We start from the raw sequence: 22,451 nt of genomic DNA on the forward strand, positions 1-22,451 counted from the left end.
AAAAAAAAGATGTATAGAATGTTGTAAAAATCACTCGAAAAAAAATAGATTTTTTAAACAAAACATAAGTTAAATATGAATTTTTTACCGCCAAAAATATAAAAAATCATATTTAATTTATGTTTTGGTAAAAAATTCTATATTTTTTGGAGAGATCATTATAAAATTATACATTTTTCTGTAAAATTTTATTTAAAAATATGAATTCTACATGAATTTACTTTAAAGGAGAGATGAAAATTTTTGAAGGACCAAAAGTTGAAGAAATTTTTTAAAGGGACTAAAACGAAAAGTTAATATATTTATAGAGAGAAAACCATATTTAACGTTAAAGTTGTATTTACAATTTAATATATAGATATATAAGTTATTTATTAAAAAATAGTTAAATGGTATTATAAATAATTAAACACAAAGAAGTTCACTTTGTGTGGAAAATGACTCACATAGCTCAATGCAGGACAATAATCATCAAGTGTGGAAAAAATTATGGAAAATAAAAAGTATTCCAAGACATATCCACTTATCTTGGAGGATTCTACATGAAAAAATGCCAATAAAAAATGATCTTTTTAAAAAAGGAATAAGTAGCGATCCATTGTGTGTTCTTTGTGGAGAACATATTGAGACAATTTCACACCTTTTTATGGAATGTCATTGGTCAAAGCAAATATGGTTTGCCTCCTCTTTAGGCATGATATTTAATTCGCATGATTAGGTACGTTCCTTTCCATAAGTGGTTGGAGGAAAATATTATTGATGTCGATGAGAATATTATAGTCCATGTTTTAGCCTTATTTTATGAGATATGGTATGCTAGAAATAAGAATTGTTTTGAGGGGACTGATGTTGATGTGGTTGCCACTGTTCAAAAGGCACAAAGATTTATTGTGAATTTTAAGAGTGCTAGTACGATGTTGGTGGAAACACAAAGTGGAGGTCCAATTTTGCCAATATCTGATGTTCATTGGACACCTCCTGTTAGTGGTTTCTTTAAGTTTAACGTTGATGCAGCAGGTCCGATAGAGGGTGATAAGTGGGGTATTGGTGTTGTGGTGAGAGATAATGAAGGTGTTGTCGTTGGTGCTAGTTCCTGGCAAGTCTTTTCATTACCAGATTCAGAGGTTGCAGAAGCTTTAGCTATGCGAAAGGGTTTGGAATTTGCAAAAGACATGTCTTTTCTGAATCTTATAGCAGAATCAGATGCTTCTAATGTGGTTTTAGCGTTGAATGCTTACCAACAATCTCCCAACTATGTTGGCTCTATTATCCAAGATTGTGTTAGTTTTAAGGGTAGTTTTCGTAGTTTAAATTTTTTGCATGTTAGGCGTGAAGCCAACCAAGCTGCTCACTATTTAGCTAAATATACTCTTAAGAATTTAGATTGCATATGGATCGAAGAAACTCCACCTTGTATTTCTGCAGTCTCGGCATTTGATTTATTGCCAGACTTTCATTAATGAATTTGTCTTTAACGTCAAAAAAAACACACAAAGAAGTTCACAATATTCTAGAATCAATCAATGCTTGAAAATAAGAAGCCTGAGATGATTTAACTTAATCACAGCAACCTTAACTTTGTTACATCTATACAATTATCCCAGCCATGGCCAAGGTAAAAAAAAAAGAGAAATATCAATCTATCAAGGACTCTAACATTTTCAATAGAGCAAAAATGTGCCTGAAGTTTTAGCTTTTCAAATCAGAGGGACCTCGAATAGGCTTCACAGTAGAATTATAATTGCAATGAAGATTAACCTCATGCAACTAATAAACCTGCAAAAAGCAATAAAGCACAAAGTTTACATAACAAAAGATTCTATTTTATGAGCAACAAATGTTAATTGAAATCACAATGCAAAGCATTAACATGAATTAGTCGTACATTGTTAGAGTAAAAGAGGCGTCTGAGACACTAGTTTACAAAGCCTTGCAAGAGTGTGACTAGACCTTTTTTTGTGTGACTAGACCTTTTTCTTTCATGGGAGGTTGCATTTGTTGTAATTTCTTCTATGAAACATTGACACAGACACAAACACGAGATACATTCCTAACAAAGTAATTGGGCTCATGTGGTCAATGAGCTCCCCCTAGCACGAATCGTTTGGGTGAACCCAAGTTTCATTCATTGTGGGGACAATTCTTGACCAAACTTCTAAGCTCTCGATGGAACTCCAAACTACCAGGGCCCCCTTCCCCTAATAATCGGAGAGCTAACACACAAAATAGAAATACATCCCTCCACCACCACCACCACCACCACCACTATCCTTTCAATGGAATCGTTTGTTTGACTAAAATACACTTCCATATTGTTAAACAAAGTGATGTCCTGTTGTGGAACCCTTCCATTAGAAAATTCAAAATATTGCTTTCTTTTAAACTTCAATGAGAAAGCGGTTTTATTAAATATGGCTTTGGCTATGATCATGTAACTGATGTTTACAAGGTGGTTGCTGTTTTTACATATGATTATGGTAATGAGGTTTTCAAAGGAAAGGTTCATACTATGGATACTTGAGAATGATTCATTGAGAGTTACCTCTTCCATGTGGTTGTGGATCACTCATATTCGCGAGTAGTGCTCTTAATTTGATTTGGTGACTGAGTCATAAAGACTTTAATTATGGAGGGGAATATGTGCAAGCGGTGAATTGGGTGTCTCGAGGGATTGTTTGTGTATCATGGCATGTAGTTCCGGGTTTTCTAGTGTTTGGCTAATGAAGGAATATGAAAATGAAGAGGACTAAAATGTTTCATGTTCTTGACATGAGAGGTCCTTTCGATTGTTTATATGCCAAGACACTATGGATTTAGAAGACAAGAAAACTTGAGCCAAAACAGTTTGCTGACAAAGCCAATATGGGGCTGTAAATAGCCAATGAAAAGAAGAAATATATAGTGCAGTATATCAAGAGTCAAGACCAAGAACAACATAATGCGATGGAGTAACTTTATTTAAATTTTTGAACCAATGCTTTTTGAATAATTTCATCTAGTTTGAACAAAGGGATTAATCAAGTCAAGTGTTTTATAGCATAATAAACTGTTACACAAACATGTTGCAGACACACAATTTATGCAAAAAAAATTGTCTGTCCCCCTCTTCCATCTTCTATGCTCTACACTTTCCCATTCACTTATTTGTCATTTTAGGAAGTAAGGCTCAAATGGGTTTCATTTTATTAAGGCTATGGGTTGCAAGCTTACAAATACCAAATGGAACAAAAGAAATCAGGTGGCGGGTCCGATTATGCAAACTCTCAGTTTTCAACTGATTTTTCAAAAACAGCTTCATAAACTGCTATTTTCCTAAACAGATTAAAAATAAAAAACTAAAGCTAAACTACAAAAACGAATTCTAAGCTACAAAAACCCGTTTTAATAACCGCCGTTTTGAAAACCAGTTTATAAACTCCAACTTTGAAAACTTGAAATGCTATGATTAGGACATACTGGCAAAAGTAAGAATTGTAAGATAACTTCCTTTATAGGAATTAGGTTACAGTAATGGCACCAGATAAACTAAGAACGATAGACACAATATCCTTACTTAGTTAATAATGTTCCAAGAAAACAATAAAAGAAGCATTCATCAATGTCTATGGGCACAATCATCTGCAATATTGCCAAAAGATGCACCAAAGGGCTTGTTCACAACCTACAATTAAAATAAATTCAAATGCAATATTAAGAAATTGTTGTGATAAGCATAAAAGATAAACCCCAATACTAACAGATCTTTTATGAACTAGAAGAAATTATTGTAATGAAAGGAAGAAACATGGACTCCCAATATACATAACCTATGATGAGAACAAGTAATGCAAAAACCGGTACAACGGCTATATATCAGCGAGAAAGGAAAGCCTGTTGGCATAACAAAAGCAATACATGTGAGATAGAAGAATGTGGGAATACTTGGGGTTGCAAATAGAGTGATAACAGCTGCACTAGATCATCTTAACAACAATATTCACATATTCAACATATAATTTGAATTGATCACTCTCCCAAAATGCAACTATATGGTGCTCCTTATGTCTATTTAGGTTATGTTTATATAGAAATTAAATCAAACTACTAACTTAAAATGAATATATGTTTGCTTGATTAGAATGCCGGCTATATGGAGTACGGACTACAACATGTGGAGATTATAAAACTTCAACTTCGAATAGCAGAATCTTCCACACTTCACGGATATAATATTAACTATTATAGCCCTACTAAATCCTAATGAATGAACTATGTTCAAAAACCTATATTCCTTACATTAAAGCTTATGATGCATTTGTCAATCCCTTACTTATATGAAAAAGTTAACGAAGGAGATTTTGAACAATTTTGAAGTGCAGATACAAGACTATTACATAGAAAAACTGACCGTCAACCTGTCAGTGCAAGAACATTTTAATTTTCCTTTTTCTATATAAGTACTATTTGCAAAGTATATCTAATCTAGCAACACAAACTAAGCATAATAGTCCACCATCACTATCACACTAGCAGAACTTTTATCTGCCAAAGACAAAATCACCCTATCTTGTGAAAAGCATTTAGCATAATAAAAGCTAAACCCCAATATCTTGTTTTATTTTTTTTTGGATCAAAGCTAGGAAAATTAAATTGCAAACCAGGAGATGCCTGAACCTTTTTACAACAAAAACTAGCCAACTATGACCAAACTCAGCTAAAACAAATCTCAACTAAAACAACATATATGTAAAGAAGCAAACAACTAGTTACTAACACATATTAAGAAGCATATTTGGGATTGTGTTTTATAACACCCTTTTTGGAACGAGTTTGGATGTGCTCACTACTTGTGATGCCATCCAAGCCTTTGCCTCTTGTAGAGCTGCTACTCTTTCCTAACTTTCTGCTGAACTTTGGTACTATTTCAGTGTCTGTGTCAAGGTCCATAGTGCCATCTGTTGTGTGGTCAGAGTCCACCACATCCCCCCAAAGTTTGCTAAGAATTTGGACACTTTTCTTGGCTGCAGCAGAAACATTTTTAGAGCCACCAATAGCATGAACCCTGCCTTTGTCGGGGCCTAACTCTTCATAAGTTGTGACCGGAGTGGCCATTTTTATAGGAGAGAGCACAACCTTGTGGTGAGACTCCCCAACAGGAATAGCAGCCTTGGGAGGAACCGGGCCAACATTCTTCTGAGGGAGAATGACAACAGGTTCTAAAATAGTATGCTCAGAAGGTTGATGTTGAACCTGATCCATAAGGGGATTCTCCTCAAAATGAATATCACCATCTTCCTGCAACTTGTCAAAAGGATTGTGAAGGGCTAAAGCAGAGGGTGATTGCAATTCCACCCCAAATAGAGGGTTTGATATCCCATCTTTCATGATAGCAGTGATGATTACATCCTCCTTATCTCCTTCCTTGTACAAATTCTCGGTGTCATGTAAGTCATTCAAGCTACCCGGACGTAGATGATGGTCAGGTGAATTGGTTATGTTGTGTAACTCAGTATCAGCCTGTTCACAATGTGTATTATCATCACTAGCAGTGTTAAGATTAAAAATCATAGCAGAAGAAGTAGCTCCCTTAGCAGTTCCTTTATGTAGCAAGGCAGAACCAGCTTCATTCCTGTTAGGCAGAGAGAGGGAATCCTTTTGAGCACCAGAGACCCGCTTCTTGCCCAACATGTTAGTATCAACGTGTTTCTTGCCATTCAACTCACTTCTGGTGTTCAATTTGATAGTGCCTTCATTATTGCTAGATCCATTCAATTTCCTGCAATTTTGAAGATTGTGGCCTAGAATTTTGCAATTGGCACAAAAGGTAGGCTGCTTCTCATATTGGATATCAATGGACAAAGCGTACCCATCGGTTTCAACAACCACTGACTCAAATAATTGCTCTGCTAAATCAACATCTACAAGCACCCTAGCAAAAACCCCAAATCTCCTACTAAGAGTAGCATCATCAATAGCCAGAGGGGTACCTAAACTAGAGGCAATCTCAAATAGAGTAGTCTTCCTCCAATATTCTTGAGGCAAATGCATAAGTCTGATCCAGATTTGAGCATGGGTTTGAGCTTGAGCATGGGGTTTGAAGCCTCTTGTCCAATATCTTGTTTTAAGCATAAAAGTAAAACACAAATATCCCATCAGTATAATTTTTATGAACACAAGAAATTATCAATATTGAACTATAAGAAAGGAAGAAATAGGGACTCCATCTTAAATATTCAGGTTTAAGTGCATCAACCCTCAAATTAAACATCCTATACACATCCGATATGTTACCATTTTATATTTAACCTGAATGTTATGGTATTAGTATCTATACAATCATAGAAAACTATGGCATTGCATGTGAATGTCAAGCGGGTTAAGCATTTAGTTCCTAATGCAAATCGGTCATTGTCTTTTGACCACTACTAATCAACTTAACCTGTTTGCCTTACACTTAAGTACTTGCGAGATCATCGGGATTAGGTTACTGTGGATATAATTTGTATAGGGTCAACTCTTCTAACTGTTCAAGAATACTCATAAAATACCTTATCCTCTAAACAATAACTTTTCAAGTGGGTTAAAGATGGTTACAAACAAGTTAGGCATAAGAAAATTTCAATTCATAGAAAAAGTAATCAATTAAAAGACCAAGAGACATTGTAAGAACATTTCAAAAAGTTCAAATTGAAAAACTTATCCAATCTAGGAACAGAAACAAAGTTGAGTATTTCCAGCACAATTCAGCAGTTACAAATCACAAACCTTTAAATCCAACACAAATACTCGGTCGTTGTCAATGCAATCCGATCCATTCCGGAGGTGGCCAGAACAACTTGGAATAACCCGGAAAATCAGACAAACGCGAAATCGTATCTGTATCCAAGCAAAAAACAGCATTCTCAAGCTTGTTTGCATTAGCATAGCCACAAAGATCATCCCTAAATATCACACAATTCCCATTTCCCACACCCAACTCCGAAGCGGAAGCAGAAAAAGCACAATCTTCCCCTAAAAACAAAACCCTATCTCCCAAATTTTTCACCTTCACCCACTTCTTCTCTTTCTCATCAAGCCTAAACACTTCAAATTTCACAGTCCTCTCAATTCCAATCTTGTAATATTCTTCACCAATCACCATTTCATCAACATACAAAATACAATTTCCAAGACAATTTACATACTTATCAACTAACAACAACTCTCCATCACTCTCCACTAATAATTTCTTATCTCCCCCAAACACAGACTCTGCAACCAAATCCAAACTTAAATCCAGTCCCACAGCAACCGTCCGACCTGTACTATCAACTGCCATAGCCCGTCCTTTGAAAAGACAAACGTCGTTATAAGGCGACGACGGCTTCTCATGCATTATCTTCCACTGCTCATCCCCGGATTGGAAAATGGCAAGTTTCCCGGAAACATCAACAGTGAGAAGAGCATAACAACAATGTATTCCGTTGCTACGAGAAGTGCCATAAACAGCTAATTTCTTCATGAAGATTGAGTTGACAGAAAGGGTATTCTTTTTAGAATAGTTGGAAGGGAAGTTACCAATGACGAACTCATGGCCGAGATGGATGATGTGATATTGGTCGAGGTTGATGAGTTGAGGGAGATGAAGAGGGAGTTGGAAGTCACGTGAGAGAGGGTTCCAGAGACGAGTTTTGTCATGTGAGTCTGGTCCGATTTTGACTAACCAAGAGGGGTGTAGGGTTTGATTGAGTGGTGTGATTAATAAGATGGATCGTTTGGAGAGAGGGAAGGTGGAGTTGAAGATGTTGTTAGTGTTGGAAGTGTTGTTGGAGGGAAATGAGAATTTGGAAGGTAAATTAAGGAGAAGTTTTTTGGGAACGGAAGAGTGCCATGATGAACAAACGGAACGAAAACGGAGTTGGTACAATTCACTGTCGAGCTTTTCGGAAATGAGTTGTAAGAGATCCTTTGGGAGTTTAGACCAGTCAGGTGCCATCAATGGAGTAGCTGAAGGGTGCTTCTGGTTCATCTTCATCCTCTGGTTTTGGTGTGACTACATTAATAAAGCATGCAAAAGAGAGAGAGAGAGAGAGAGAGAGGTTCCGTCTTTAAATCAAATAATGACATTGGAAGAGATCAAGTGATTTGAGATAACTTTTCAATGCGAGGTAACAGGCCTGCATGCTAGACTCTCAATGTCGTGTCCAATCAATCACTCCTGAAAATTGTTTTTCTCACATTCAACTTTGATTTTGCATATCTTCTCTGTGTATTTTTAAAGAGATGTTTGTAAAGTTTCGTAAAATTCCGATTAAGTCTCGGATTTTTCAACCGAAATGCGTAAAATAACAATTTTTTCCCAAATGCGCGTCCGGAAAAGTAACCTAGAGGTTGAATTTTTTTTCATTATTTTTGCACACGTGTTTAGGGGTGGATTCTAAGGTGAGGGCTCAATTAAGCCCCTCACCGGTGGACCATGGAGAAAATACCGTTTGATTGAATCAATTGTCGAGATTTATTGAAAATAATATTGAGAACATCTAGACATTATCGCATACAATATTGTCCTTGTTATATTTCTTCATCCTCTTCAACACATCTGTAATTAGTGAATCCAGAAGATGCTTGCTGAAAACATCTACATCCATTTGAAAATGAAAAATCAGAGATAGGAAAGTGACATAATCACATTGTCTTTCACCAAACATTTTCACACCGTTACAAAATGCAAAATCATACTTATTTATAAACTTAATTAACATTGCATTGACCGCTCCAAACCCTAAACCCAAAGTTTTAGGCGCCAAACTATGATAACCGTTGGATCTTTGACCTTTGGCGCGGATGTATTATCTGCCCTTGATCTAATCTTTAATCTGGGTTGCACACATAACATCAAGGAATTCAAATATTCATTTCCCCATGTGTTTATGACATGTTTAGGACATAAAATAAACATCTTCCATAAAAAATTAGAATTTTCCCACAACAGACGGATTAAATTTGAATTTTTAATGCGCCAAAAACTCAAGAAACCAAAATATCGACCTATAAATCGAATTTTAAGGTGGTTTTTTTTGCAGATACCTCTATAAAAATACATATCGAGGATCTATAAAGTTCCGTAAAATTCTGAATAACCCTCGACTTTTTTAAATTTTTCGACCGAAATGCGTAAAATCGCAATTGATGCTCTGCAGGAACTGCACTTAAGTGCAGCTGTTGCAACTGACTCAACAGGAGTTAACTACAGCCAGAAAGATGTAACGGTAGTTAACTACTGTTGGGTGCAAAAATGTATTTTTCATGTGTTTTTAAGTAAAATTGAATGTGAGAAAAGCAATTTTCATCACTCTCTCCTTTCAGACTTTCAACTTAGGTGTAAACTTAAAAATCAGGCTTTCTTCACTTAAAAGTAGTAAAAAGCAATTTTGACCTGCAATCAGCAAGCTTGGGGTGCATCTCTAGGCGCATGATTGAATTTTTCCATGCCTTGGGCGGATGGCTAATGCCCAGGGCACATGGTGTATGCGGCGCATGGGTCATGCTCGAGGCGTATTATTACTTATAATCATATAAGTTGTCTTGGGACTTGGGAACAAAATTTCTCCCTTTATAATTTCTTTTGAGACCTCTTGAATTCTCATTCATGATCTTCCCAAAATCTTCACAAGTCTTCAAGATGTTTTGTTTTGCCGATCTGCATGATTTGTTCTTGAATTATATCAAAACGCCTTATAATTGCTATTTTTGCTTAATTGAGTGAGAATCATAAAGTTGTTGATGAATGTTGTTCAATCTATTTTCTACCCCTTTGCTATGTCATTGGGTATGTTTATGTGGTGGAATTATGCTGTTGTTTGCTATGTTTGGGTGTGAGTGATTATGTGAAAAATTGGTTTTTGAAAGTGATAATTATATTATATGAAAACTATGTTAATTGATGATTAAAATGAGTGGAATTAAGTTGATTAAGGTGAGTTTGATGTGTAATTAATTAGACATGATTAATTGGATGATTTGGGTCGAGTTTAGCATGTTTGAGATCGAAAAATGGAGTCGAAAAGTGATTTTCGTGTTGAGAAAGCAACACAAAACTACACAGAATACACCAACATTATACAAAAATGGAGAAAAACATTTATACAAAAAATGTAGAAATGCTAAGTCGAATCTAATCTAATATCAAAGAAGGAATTAATCTGGGGGTTATTCTGGATTTCATGTTTAGTTAATTAAAGGTTTTTTTATTTTTGATATAACAGGAAGTAGAGAAAACACATGAATACAATCCCCTTCTCTTTCAATTGAATTTAGTGATTTTCTGGATTTAATATATTTAAGGTATTTGATATATTTAAGGTTTTTTAGATTTGAGGATTTTTAGTGTTGAGTTTAGAAGATGATGGAAGTGAGGATATTTCAGCAATTTGAATGTGAATTGGGATGAACATTTTTTTTTTTGTATGCATGGCATAGGATGATGAAAATGGTGCGAGTATGAATTTGACGATGGTGAGAATGATGAACCCATGAGTTTGTAGACGATGATAAACATATGAAGATGAAAATATTCTCTAAAAATAAAATTATTATTAATAATCACATGTGGCAAGCCAGTGTTTTTTAATAAATAAAAAATTAACATGTATACATTTTAAAAGATAAAGAATGTGAACGGAAGGAAAAAAAGATAAAAGAATTAAATGTTACAAATAAATAAGATAAATGATATATACAATAATTCTGGCTAATAAAATTATATATAATTTTTCGATTCAAGCCACTTGTTAGCAATACCCTACTAGGAAAATACTAACAAATTTCTTTAAGACATTGTTTAAGCATCAAAAGTAATATTCTTAAAAAAAAAAGGGTCATGTTAACTTGTGCCTTAGGGCACAAGTTAAGGAACTTAAAATGGAAATATAACTTTTATATTGAAAATACAACTTTTGAAACTTTTAATGCATTGAATGCACAATTTTTAATTTTTTTTGACAACATTTAGCCTTTTAACTTATGCCCCAAGGGCACAAGTTAGCTTTTCCAAAAAAAAAAAAAATAACTTTTATCTTGGAACTTGTGTAGCAATAACTTTTATATTTTTTTTGACTTTAGCCTTTTAACTTATGCCCCAAGGGCACAAGTTAGCTTTTCCAAAAAAAAAAAAACTTTTATCTTGGAACTTGTGTAGCAATAACTTTTATATTTTTTTTGACTAGTATTTTAAGACACAATTTTTTTTTTGGGTTCCTTAAACAAAAACTGGTATCAAATGTTTTTAGGCTATCATTTAAACATAAAAAAATATTAACTTTTACATTAAAAATTGTGTATCAATGATTTTTATATTTGTTTAACATGTATTTTCAGGACAAAATTTATTTTATGGATTCCTTAAACAAACCTCCCAGAGCATTTGTTAGCAACACTCTTACTAATAATAATGGATAAAATGGTTTGTACTTTGTATATTCCGTCGGTCTCTTTTTTATAGGAATAGTTTAAAAAAAACACGGGTATTAAGAAAAGTTAGTAGGAATTTATGGTAATAAAATTGTCACAAATATAAGTGTATATTACCAAATTATCATTTATGTATAGATATATTTAATGTTAATTTTTCATATTCCAAGATTAATGATAGTATTAATAAGAGGTATTGTTGGAGAAAGAGTAATAAATAAATATAGAAATTTGTAGATGATCTTTATATTAAGGGACACACACATTTTTGTAAATAATCTTATAATTAAGGACAAATGGAGTATATCTTAGATAAATTAAATTGAATGGCAAGAGTCTAGTAAGTCTAAAAGGAGAGAGACTCGTTGAGTTGCCATATTGGCATTGGTTTGAGAGTGCTTCTTAAGATTTTAGATTTGGTTCTTCGTGTTAATTTTTTGATGGAGGTCGGGGTTTTAACTTCAGACATTGTCTATATTATGTATTGTCTCAACCAACTTGTCATTTTAGTCTTTGAATGTGTAATGAATAGTCACAATAATTCATTAATGTGTCGAAATTTCAAAGTAGTTATTGATTGTGCACTTCATTAATCAAAATAGTTGAGAGTAAAATATTTCGTTAATATTGTCATAATAGTCTTTCAATATATACTTATTTACTGTCATAACAATTCTTTTAAGTATTTACTTATTCATTTCAGTCTTTAAATGAAAATAGTTATTATGAATATTGAAATATTATTTTTGTATCAATGACTATTTTGATTAACAAAGTGGAGAATCAAAAACTATTTTGAAATTCCGATACATTGAAGCGCTATTGTGATTATTTGTTATATATTTAAGGACTAAAATGACTATCATGCACTTTGTTGGTTAGCTTTTTCAGTAAAAAAAAAAAAAGGAAGTAAGAAGAGAGGGACTGTTGGAAGTGAGTCATTTATTACGGGATGGAGTGAGTAACTTCTTACGTTAAAAATTGTGTAGCAATGACTTTTATATTTATCTGATTTATATTTTTAAAACAAAATTTCTGTCTACCAATTTTTTAAGCGATATTTTTAAAACACTTATTAGAAAAGAAAAAAAAAGGTACTAATAACTCAAATTCTATGGTACACTCAAAAATTTTAGTGTATCAGTACACCAAATCATTAAATTAATATTGAAACGAGTTATTTTTTTTTGAAGAAAAAGAATTGTTTTCTATCATTAACAATTACAATAATTAGATCTTATTTACCAAAAGTGTTGACGAAATAAAATTTAATTTTTTTTTTGAATTTTTGCTACATATAACAAAGAATATTGATTATTTTTTATTAGAACATGTTAAAAATTTAAAATGATTCTTATAAACAATGAAATGATGTTTTTTTTTTTTTTTTATAAAATGATGTTTTATAAAATATAAATATTAATAAATAACTCTATTTCATAAAAGGATCATTAAATTGTAAATTTTTATGAGGTGTACTTCCCTCGTAATAATAACCATGGATTGGTTTGTACTTTGTGTAAATTAAATTGAACCGAGAGTCTAGCAAGTCAAAAAGATAGAGACCTGTTGGGTTGGGTTGACGTAGTTGGCGTAAATGTTTCATGTTTTGATTCTGCTCAGTGTTTAATTTGAGTGGGAGGAGAGAGTATTTGATTGGTCGAGACATTGAGAGTCTAGCTAGCATGCATGCATACCTGTTACGTGGCATATAGACAGTGTAAACTGTAAAGTGTATTTACACTTACATCCAATGGAATTCCACCATTTTTTTCCTCTTCCATGTCATTGTTTGATTTAAAGACAGAACCCCTCTCTCTTCTTTGCATGCTTTATTAATGGAGTCACACCACCAAAACCAGAGGATGAAAATGAATCAGAAGCACCCTTCAGCAACTCCATTGATGGCACCTGACTGGTCTAAACTCCCAAAGGATATCTTGCAACTCATTTCCGAAAAGCTCGACAGTGATTTGTACCAACTCCGTTTTCGTTCCGTTTGTTCATCATGGCACTCTTCCATTCCCAAAAAACCTCTCCTAAATCTACCTTCCAAATTCCCATTTCCTTCCAACAACACTTCCAACGATAACACCTTCCCTCTCACTAAACGATCTATCTTACTAATCACACCTCCCAAAAACCAACACAACCAAGCCCAACACCCCCCTTGGTTAATCAAAATAGGACCAGACTCACGTGACAAAACTCGTCTCTGGTACCCTCTCTCACTTGATTACCAACTCTATCTTCATCTCCCTCAACTCATTGATTTCAAAGAATATCACATCATTCATCTCGGCGATGAGTTCGTCATTGGTAATTTCCCTTCCAACTACCTTTCTGTCAACTTCATGAAGAAGGTGCTTGTTTACCGCACTTTACAAACTCATGCAATTCTCACTATTAATGTTTTTGGAAAACTCGCCATTTTTCGATCCGGTGATGAGCACTGGACGACGATAATGCCTGAGGAGCTGTCGTCGCCTTACAGCGACGTCTGTCTTTTCAAAGGAATGCCTATTGCGGTTGATAGTACCGGTCGGACAGTTTCTGTTGGACCGGATTTAAGTTTGGGTTTGGTGGCAGAGTCTGTGGGTGAGTTTGGGGGAGATAAGAAATTATCAGTGGAGAGTAATGGAGAGTTGTTGCTAGTTCATAAGTATGTGAGTTGTGTTGGAAATTTTATTTTTAATGTTTTTCCCTTTTATGAGATTGGAGATGTGAAATTTCAAGTGTTTAAGCTTGATGAGAAAGAGAAGAAGTGGGTTGAGGTGAAAAATTTGGAGGATAGGGTTTTGTTTTGGGGGGAAGATGGTGCTTTTTCTGCTTCCGCTTCGGAGTTGGGTGTGGGAAATGGGAATTGTGTGATATTTAGGGATGATCCTTGTCCTTATTCTAATAACAAGCTTGCGAATTCTGTTTATTGCTTGCAGACAGATAAGATTTCGCATTTGTCTGATTTTCCGGGTTATTCCAAGTTGTTCTGGCCACCTCCGGAATGGGTCGGGTTGCATTGATAACAACCAAGTAAAGTATGAGTATACGAAAGGTTTGTAATTTGAAACTTCTGAACTGCGCTGGAGATACTTAGATTTGTTTCTGTTGCTTGATTGGATTAGTTTTTCAACATGAAACTTTTTGAAATGTTCTTACAATGTCTCTTGGTCTCTTAATTGATTATTTTTTGTTTATATTGAAATTGTTTTATCTAATATGTTTGTAACCAATTTTAACTTATGAATGAGAATTTCTTCATTAGGAACTAAATGCTTAACCTACTTAGAGTATAAGGTATTTTATTAGAGTTAGGTGCTATTGTTAGAATGATTTTGCAACTAAAGTTGGATCAGTTAGAAGAGTTGACCCTAAACAATGATTACATCTATAGTAACCTAATCCCGATAATCTTGCATGTGCTTAAGTGTGAGGCAAATAGGTTAAGATGCTTGGTAGTGGTCAAAAGACAATGACCGTTATGCCTCAGCTATATACATTTTGTTGGGATTGATCACGCTGCTACCGCATATTTACTGCTAAGTTTAAGCTCATGGTAAGGGTGGGTTCTTTGTCTCTTGAAGGGGATGTGTTGTCCTTCATATCAATGGTGGGAGACATGTGTTTTGAATCCTGGTCAAGTTACCATAAAGAACACCCTTCTGAAGTGTTTTCAGCCCACTATAATGTAGAATCTGTATAAATTTGTTCTAAATTTGAGTCAATAAGAGTGCTTAAATACAAAAAGTAGTTCGAGGTATTGGATGGAACATTGAATATCATGGATCAAGAGCACCTTACTGGAATCGTTCTGAATAGGTTTACTGGAAAAATTGAAATGTTCTTACCTAAATCTACCTTCCAAATTCCCATTTCCTTCCAACAACACTTCCAACCATAACACCTTCCCTCTCACCAAACGATCTATCTTACTAATCACACCTCCCAACCAAACCATACACCCCCCTTGGTTAATCAAAATCGGACCACACTCACGTGACAAAACTCGTCTCTGGTACCCTCTCTCACTTGATTACCAACTCTATCTTCATCTCCCTCAACTCATTGATTTCAAAGAATATCACATCATTCATCTCGGCGATGAGTTCGTCATTGGTAACTTCCCTTCCAACTACCTTTCTGTCAACTTCATGAAGAAGGTTCTTGTTTACCACACTTTACATAGTCATGCTCTTCTCACCATCAATGTTTCCGAAAAACTCGCCATTTTCGAATCCGGAAATGAGCAGTGGAAGATAATAATGCCTGAGATGCTGTCGTCGCCTTACAACGACGTCTGTCTTTTCAAAGGAAGGCCTATTGCGGTTGATTACAGCGGTCGGACTGTTGCGGTAGGACTGGATTTAGGTTTGGATTTGGTTGCACTTGCAGAGTCTGTGGGTGAGTTTGGGGGAGATAAGAAATTATTAGTGGAGAGTAATGGAGAGTTGTTGCTAGTTCATAAGTATGTGAATTGTGTTGGAAATTTTATTTTGAATGTTTTTCCCTTTTACGAGATTGGAGATGTGAGATTTCAAGTGTTTAAGCTTGATGAGAAAGAGAAGAAGTGGGTTGAGGTGAGAAATTTGGAGGATAGGGTTTTGTTTTGGGGGGAAGATGGTGCTTTTTCTGCTTCTGCTTCTGCTTCGGAGTTGGGTGTGGGAAATGGGAATTGTGTGATATTTAGGGATGATCCTTGTCCTTATTCTAATAACAAGCTTGCGAATTCTGTTTATTGCTTGCAGACAGATAAGATTTCGCCTTTGTCTGATTTTCCTAGTTATTCCAAGTTATTCTGGCCACCTCTAGAATGGGTCGGGTTGCATTGATAACAACAAAGTAAAGTATGAGTATTCGAAAGGTTTGTAATTTGAAACTTCTGAACTGCGCTGGAAATACTCGAATTTGTTTCTGTTGCTAGATTGGATTAGTTTTTCAACATGAAACTTTTTGAAATGTTCTTACAATGTCTCTTGGTCTCTTAATTGATTATTTTTTGTTTATATTGAAATTGTTTTATCTAATATGTTTGTAACCAATTTTAACTTATGAATGAGAATTTCTTCATTAGGAACTAAATGCTTAACCTACTTAGAGTATAAGGTATTTTATTAGAGTTAAGTGCTATTGTTAGAATGATTTTGCAACTAAAGTTGGATCAGTTAGAAGAGTTGACCCTAAACAATGATTACATCTATAGTAACCTAATCCCGATAATCTTGCATGTGCTTAAGTGTGAGGCAAATAGGTTAAGATGCTTGGTAGTGGTTAAAAGACAATGACCGTTTTGCCTCAGCTATATACATTTTGTTGGGATTGATCACGCTGCTACCACATATTTACTGCTAAGTTTAAGCTCATGGTAAGGGTGGGTTCTTTGTCTCTTGAAGGGGATGTGTTGTCCTTCATATCAATGGTGGGAGACATGTGTTTTGAATCCTGGTCAAGTTACCATAAAGAACACCCTTCTGAAGTGTTTTCAGCCCACTATAATGTAGAATCTGTATAAATTTGTTCTAAATTTGAGTCAATAAGAGTGCTTAAATACAAAAAGTAGTTCGAGGTATTGGATGGAACATTGAATATCATGGATCAAGAGCACCTTACTGGAATCGTTCTGAATAGGTTTACTGGAAAAATTGAAATGTTCTTACCTAAATCTACCTTCCAAATTCCCATTTCCTTCCAACAACACTTCCAACCATAACACCTTTCCTCTCACCAAACGATCTATCTTACTAATCACACCTCCCAACCAAACCATACACCCCCCTTGGTTAATCAAAATCGGACCACACTCACATGACAAAACTCGTCTCTGGTACCCTCTCTCACTTGATTACCAACTTTATCTTCATCTCCCTCAACTCATTGATTTCAAAGAATATCACATCATTCATCTCGGCGATGAGTTCGTCATTGGTAACTTCCCTTCCAACTACCTTTCTGTCAACTTCATGAAGAAGGTTCTTGTTTACCACACTTTACATAGTCATGCTCTTCTCACCATCAATGTTTCCGAAAAACTCGCCATTTTCGAATCCGGAAATGAGCAGTGGAAGATAATAATGCCTGAGATGCTGTCGTCGCCTTACAACGACGTCTGTCTTTTCAAAGGAAGGCCTATTGCGGTTGATTACAGCGGTCGGACTGTTGCGGTAGGACTGGATTTAGGTTTGGATTTGGTTGCAGTTGCAGAGTCTGTGGGTGAGTTTGGGGGAGATAAGAAATTATTAGTGGAGAGTAATGGAGAGTTGTTGCTAGTTCATAAGTATGTGAATTGTGTTGGAAATTTTATTTTGAATGTTTTTCCCTTTTACGAGATTGGAGATGTGAGATTTCAAGTGTTTAAGCTTGATGAGAAAGAGAAGAAGTGGGTTGAGGTGAGAAATTTGGAGGATAGGGTTTTGTTTTGGGGGGAAGATGGTGCTTTTTCTGCTTCTGCTTCTGCTTCGGAGTTGGGTGTGGGAAATGGGAATTGTGTGATATTTAGGGATGATCCTTGTCCTTATTCTAATAACAGGCTTGCGAATTCTGTTTATTGCTTGCAGACAGATAAGATTTCGCCTTTGTCTGATTTTCCTAGTTATTCCAAGTTGTTCTGGCCACCTCCAGAATGGGTCGGGTTGCATTGATAACAACAAAGTAAAGTATGAGTATTCGAAAGGTTTGTAATTTGAAACTTCTGAACTGCGCTGGAAATACTCGAATTTGTTTCTGTTGCTAGATTGGATTAGTTTTTCAACATGAAACTTTTTGAAATGTTCTTACAATGTCTCTTGGTCTTTTTAATTGATTACTTTTTGCATATATTGAAATTGTCTTGTATTTGTTCGTAACTATCTTTAACTTATGAGGGTTTTTTTTATTAGGAACTAAATGCTTAACCTACTTAGAGTATAAGGCACTTTATTAGAGTTAGGTGCTATTGTTAAACTGGTTTTGCAACTAAAGTTGGATCAGTTAGAAGAGTTGACCCTATACAATGATGATATCCACAGTAACCTAATCCCGATAATCTCGCAAGTACTTAAGTGTAAGGTAAATAGGTTAAGATGCTTGGTATTGGTCAAAAGACAATGACCGATTTGCCTCAGCTATATACATTTTGTTGGGATTGATCACGCTGCTACCGCATATTTACTGCTAAGTTTAAGCTCATGGTAAGGGTGGGTTCTTTGTCTCTTGAAGGGGATGTGTTGTCCTTAATATCAATGGTGGGAGACATGTTTTGAATCCTGGTCAAGTTACCATAAAGAACACCCTTCTGAAGTGTTTTCAGCCCACTATAATGTAGAATCTGTATAAATTTGTTCTAAATTTGAGTCAATAAGAGTGCTTAAATACAAAAAGTAGTTCGAGGTATTGGATGGAACATTGAATATCATGGATCAAGAGCACCTTACTGAAATCGTCCTGAATAGGTTTAAGGTTGAAGGATGAGGTAAATATTGAAGGATGAGGTAAAGGTTGAACTTAAGAACTGGGCCACTTTCCATTCCTCTCGATGCTTGGTGAAACAAGCAGAGCCCGAGATTGTTATGCTCTAAACCTGATTTAGGTATCAGCTGACACTGATAATAGTGCATTTTTTGTGCCTATAGTGTAGCCTATGTAGGCAAATGTCCAGGGTTTTGTTTTGTCATAGTTGAACATGCTGAAATTTGGTTGTCAGTGGCCTAATTTTCTTGACATTCACAGCCAAGTGCCACAGTTTTCTATGATTGTATAGGTAATAATATGATAACGTTCAGGTTACATATAAAATAGTAACGTATTGATATGTATAAGATGTTTAATTTGAGGGCTGATGCACTTAAATCTGAATTGTTTAAGAGGAAATCCATGTTTCTTCCTTTCTTATAGTTCAATATTTGATAATTTCTAGAGTTCACAAAAATTCTGCTGATGGGATATTGGCGTTTAAATTTTATGCTTATCACAAGATATTGGAGTTTAGCTTTTATGCTTATCATCACAAGGTAGTATAATTGTGTCTCAGGCAGGTAAAAGTTTTGCTAATGTGATAGTGATAGTGTACTAGTGGGCATGGTTTGTGTTGTTAGATTAGATAGACTCTGTAAATTAACATACTAACATTTGTCATTAAAAAAAACAAATAAGATAAACTTTGTAAATAGTACTTATATAGAAAAAGAAAAATTGAAATGTTCTTACATTGATAGATTGACTCTGAGTTTAACTAAGTAACAGTTTTGTATTTGCACTTCAACATTGTTCAAAATCTCCTTCATTTAACTTTTTCATATTAGTAAGGGATTGACAAGTGCAACTTAAGCTTTAACATACTAGCTAATATTATATTCCTGAAGTGCGGAGGATTCTGCTATCCGAAGTTGAAGTTTTATAATCTCCACATGTTGTAGTCTGTTCTCCAAGTATTCATTTTCAGTTACCTCAAGTATATTTCTATCTAGTGCAACCCCAAGTATTCCCACATTCATCTACCTCACATGTCTTGTTTTGTTATGCCACCAGGTTTCTTCTTTCTCTCTGATTTGTACGTGTTTCTGCATTACCCGTCATCATAGGTTATATATATTGAGAGTCCATGTTTATTCCTTTCATTAAAATAATTTCTTCTAGTTCATAACAGATCTGTTTAGGTTAGGTATTGGGGGTTTATCTTTTATGCTTATCACAATAATTTTTTAATATTGCATTTGAATTTATTTTAATTGTAGGTTGTGTGAATGAGCCCTTTGGTGCAACTTTTGGCAATATTGAAGATGATTGTGCCCATAGACATTGAGAAATGCTTCTTTTATTGTTTTCTTGGAACATTATTAACTAAGGATATTGTGTGTGTCTATCGTTCTTGTTAGTTTATCTGGTGCCATCACTGGAACCTAAATCCTACAAAGGAAGTTATCTTGCAATTCGTACCTGAAGCAGCTGTAATGTTTCAACTTTGTCAGTATGTCCTAATCATAACATTTTAAGTTTTCAAAGTTGGAGTATATAAACTGGTTTTCAAAGCGGGTTTTTGTAGCTCGGAATTGGTTTTTGTAGTTTAGGTCCAGTTTTTTTATTTTTAAACTATTTAGGAAAATAGCAGTTTATGAAGCTGGTTTTGAAAAATCAGTTCAAAACTTGGAGTTTGCATAATCAGAGCTTTTCAGCGCTACCTCATTTCTTTTGTTCAATTTGGTGTTTCTAAGTTTGCAACCCATAGCCTTAACAAAATGAAAACCATTTGAGCCTCACTTCCTAAAATGACAAGAGAGCGAATGGGGAAGTGTAACACAGAAGATGGAAGATGTGATGCGAATGAAGAAGGAAACAGACAAGTTTTTTAGAATAAATTGTTTGTTTCCAACGTGTTTGAGTAACAATTTATTATGCTATAAAACACTTGACTTGATTAATCCCTAACTTTGTTCAAACTAGACTAAATTACTCAAAAGCATAGGTTCAAAAAGTTAAATAAAGCTACTCCATCGCATTATGTCGTTCTTGGTCTTGATATACTGCATATCTTGTTTGTAATGGCTATTTACAACCCCGTTTCTTTTTCTTGTCTAAATCATGCCTAGTGAATTCCCTTGTTAATAGAAAAAGGATCAAAATCTTTTTAGTGAAAGAAAAAGGATCAAAATCGAGTAAAATCCGTAAATTAACAAGAAAATTAACTTTACCACCATTTTGGCCGTTTTTGAAATTTCTAAAATCAACCATGGAAGTCGTAGATATGCTCGTTATATTTCATAGGAACTATTACATGCTTCGATTCAATAAGGCTAGGCCACTTTATGCCTTTTTTAGTGAAAGAAAAAAGGTCAAAAACGAGTAAAATCTGTAAATTAACAAGGAAATTAACTTAACCCCCATTTTGGCCATTTTTGAAAATTCTAATATAAACCATGGAAGTCGTAGATATGCTTGTTAGATTTCCTAGGAACTATTACATGGTTCGATTCGATAAGGCTATGCCACTTTATGCCCTTTTTAGTGAAAGAAAAAGGATCGAAATCGAGTAAAATCCGTAAATTAACAAAGAAATTCACTTTACCACCATTTTGGCCGTTTTTGAAATTTCTAAAATCAACCATGAAAGTCGTAGATATGCTCGTTAGATTTCCTAGGAACTATTACATGCTTCGATTCGATAAGGCTAGGCCACTTTATGCACTTTTTTGTGAAAGAAAAAGGGTCAAAAACGAGTAAAATTCTTAAAATAACAAGGAAATTAACCTAACCCCCATTTTGGCCGTTTTTGAAAATTTTAAAATCAACCATGGAAGTCATATATATGCTCGTTAGATTTCTTAGGAACTATTACATGCTTCGATTCGATAAGACTTTATGCCTTTTTTAGTGAAAGAAAAAGGGTAAAAAACGAGTAAAATCCGTAAATTAACAAGGAAATTAACTTAACCCCCGTTTTGGCCGTTTTTGAAAATTCTAATATAAACCATTGAAGTCGTAGATATGCTTGTTAGATTTCCTATGAACTATTACTTGATTCGATTAGATAAGGCTAGGCCACTTTATGCCCTTTTTAGTGAAAGAAAAAGGATCAAAATCGAGTAAAATCCGTAAATTAACAAGGAAATTCACTTTACCACCATTTTGGCCATTTTTTAAATTTCTAAAATCAACCATGAAAGTCGTAGATATGCTCGTTAGATTTCCTAGGAACTATTATATGATTCGATTTGATAAGGCTAGGCCACTTTATGTCTTTTTTAGTGAAAGAAAAAGGGTCAAAAACGAGTAAAATCCGTAAATTAACAAGGAAATTAACTTAACCCCCATTTTGGCCGTTTTTGAAAATTCTAATATAAACCATGGAAGTCGTAGATATGCTTGTTAGATTTCCTAGGAACTATTACATGGTTCGATTCGATAAGGCTATGCCACTTTATGCCCTTTTTAGTGAAAGAAAAAGGATCAAAATCGAGTAAAATCCGTAAATTAACAAAGAAATTCACTTTACCACCATTTTGGCCGTTTTTGAAATTTCTATAATCAACCATGAAAGTCGTAGATATGCTCGTTAGATT

At 34.6% G+C, this 22,451-nt stretch overlaps 4 protein-coding genes across 5 annotated transcripts; 3 read left to right on the plus strand and 1 right to left on the minus strand.

Annotated features, from left to right (window-relative positions):
• Window positions 1-1,504: 1,504 nt before the first annotated feature.
• Window positions 1,505-8,089, minus strand: LOC146938595 (F-box protein SKIP23-like). 2 transcript variants are annotated; one of them, XR_015031356.1, is made up of 3 exons: window positions 6,745-8,045; window positions 3,554-3,661; window positions 1,505-1,776 (listed from the first exon to the last, which is right to left on the minus strand). XR_015031356.1 is itself a non-coding variant. In XM_085752529.1 (2 exons), the coding sequence occupies exon 1, from the start codon at window positions 7,991-7,993 to the stop codon at window positions 6,776-6,778; it is 1,218 nt and encodes a 405-aa protein (XP_085608655.1). In that variant the 5' UTR covers window positions 7,994-8,089; the 3' UTR covers window positions 3,423-3,661; window positions 6,745-6,775. The 2 variants fall into 2 exon arrangements, 1 of the variants encoding a protein (XP_085608655.1); XM_085752529.1 differs by lacking the exon at window positions 1,505-1,776 and having other exon boundaries at window positions 3,423-3,661; window positions 6,745-8,089.
• A 5,172-nt stretch (window positions 8,090-13,261) lies between these two features.
• Window positions 13,262-14,473, plus strand: LOC146938596 (F-box protein SKIP23-like). Its single transcript, XM_085757854.1, has one exon. It carries the CDS (start codon window positions 13,266-13,268, stop codon window positions 14,445-14,447), a length of 1,182 nt encoding a protein of 393 aa, XP_085613980.1. The 5' UTR covers window positions 13,262-13,265; the 3' UTR covers window positions 14,448-14,473.
• Window positions 14,474-14,584: 111 nt separating this feature from the next.
• LOC146938597 (F-box protein SKIP23-like) lies at window positions 14,585-16,253 on the plus strand. Its single transcript, XM_085749659.1, has 2 exons — window positions 14,585-14,594; window positions 15,244-16,253. Exons 1-2 carry the CDS (start codon window positions 14,585-14,587, stop codon window positions 16,251-16,253), a joined length of 1,020 nt encoding a protein of 339 aa, XP_085605785.1.
• Window positions 16,254-17,151: 898 nt separating this feature from the next.
• On the plus strand, window positions 17,152-19,118 carry LOC146938598 (F-box protein SKIP23-like). Its single transcript, XM_085757855.1, has one exon. It carries the CDS (start codon window positions 17,382-17,384, stop codon window positions 18,057-18,059), a length of 678 nt encoding a protein of 225 aa, XP_085613981.1. The 5' UTR covers window positions 17,152-17,381; the 3' UTR covers window positions 18,060-19,118.
• Window positions 19,119-22,451: the final 3,333 nt, after the last annotated feature.

Source organism: Medicago sativa, chromosome 3, assembly GCF_051527215.1.
Source record: "Medicago sativa cultivar Bolivia chromosome 3, Bolivia_mono, whole genome shotgun sequence".
In the NCBI taxonomy this organism is placed as follows: domain Eukaryota; kingdom Viridiplantae; phylum Streptophyta; class Magnoliopsida; order Fabales; family Fabaceae; genus Medicago; species Medicago sativa.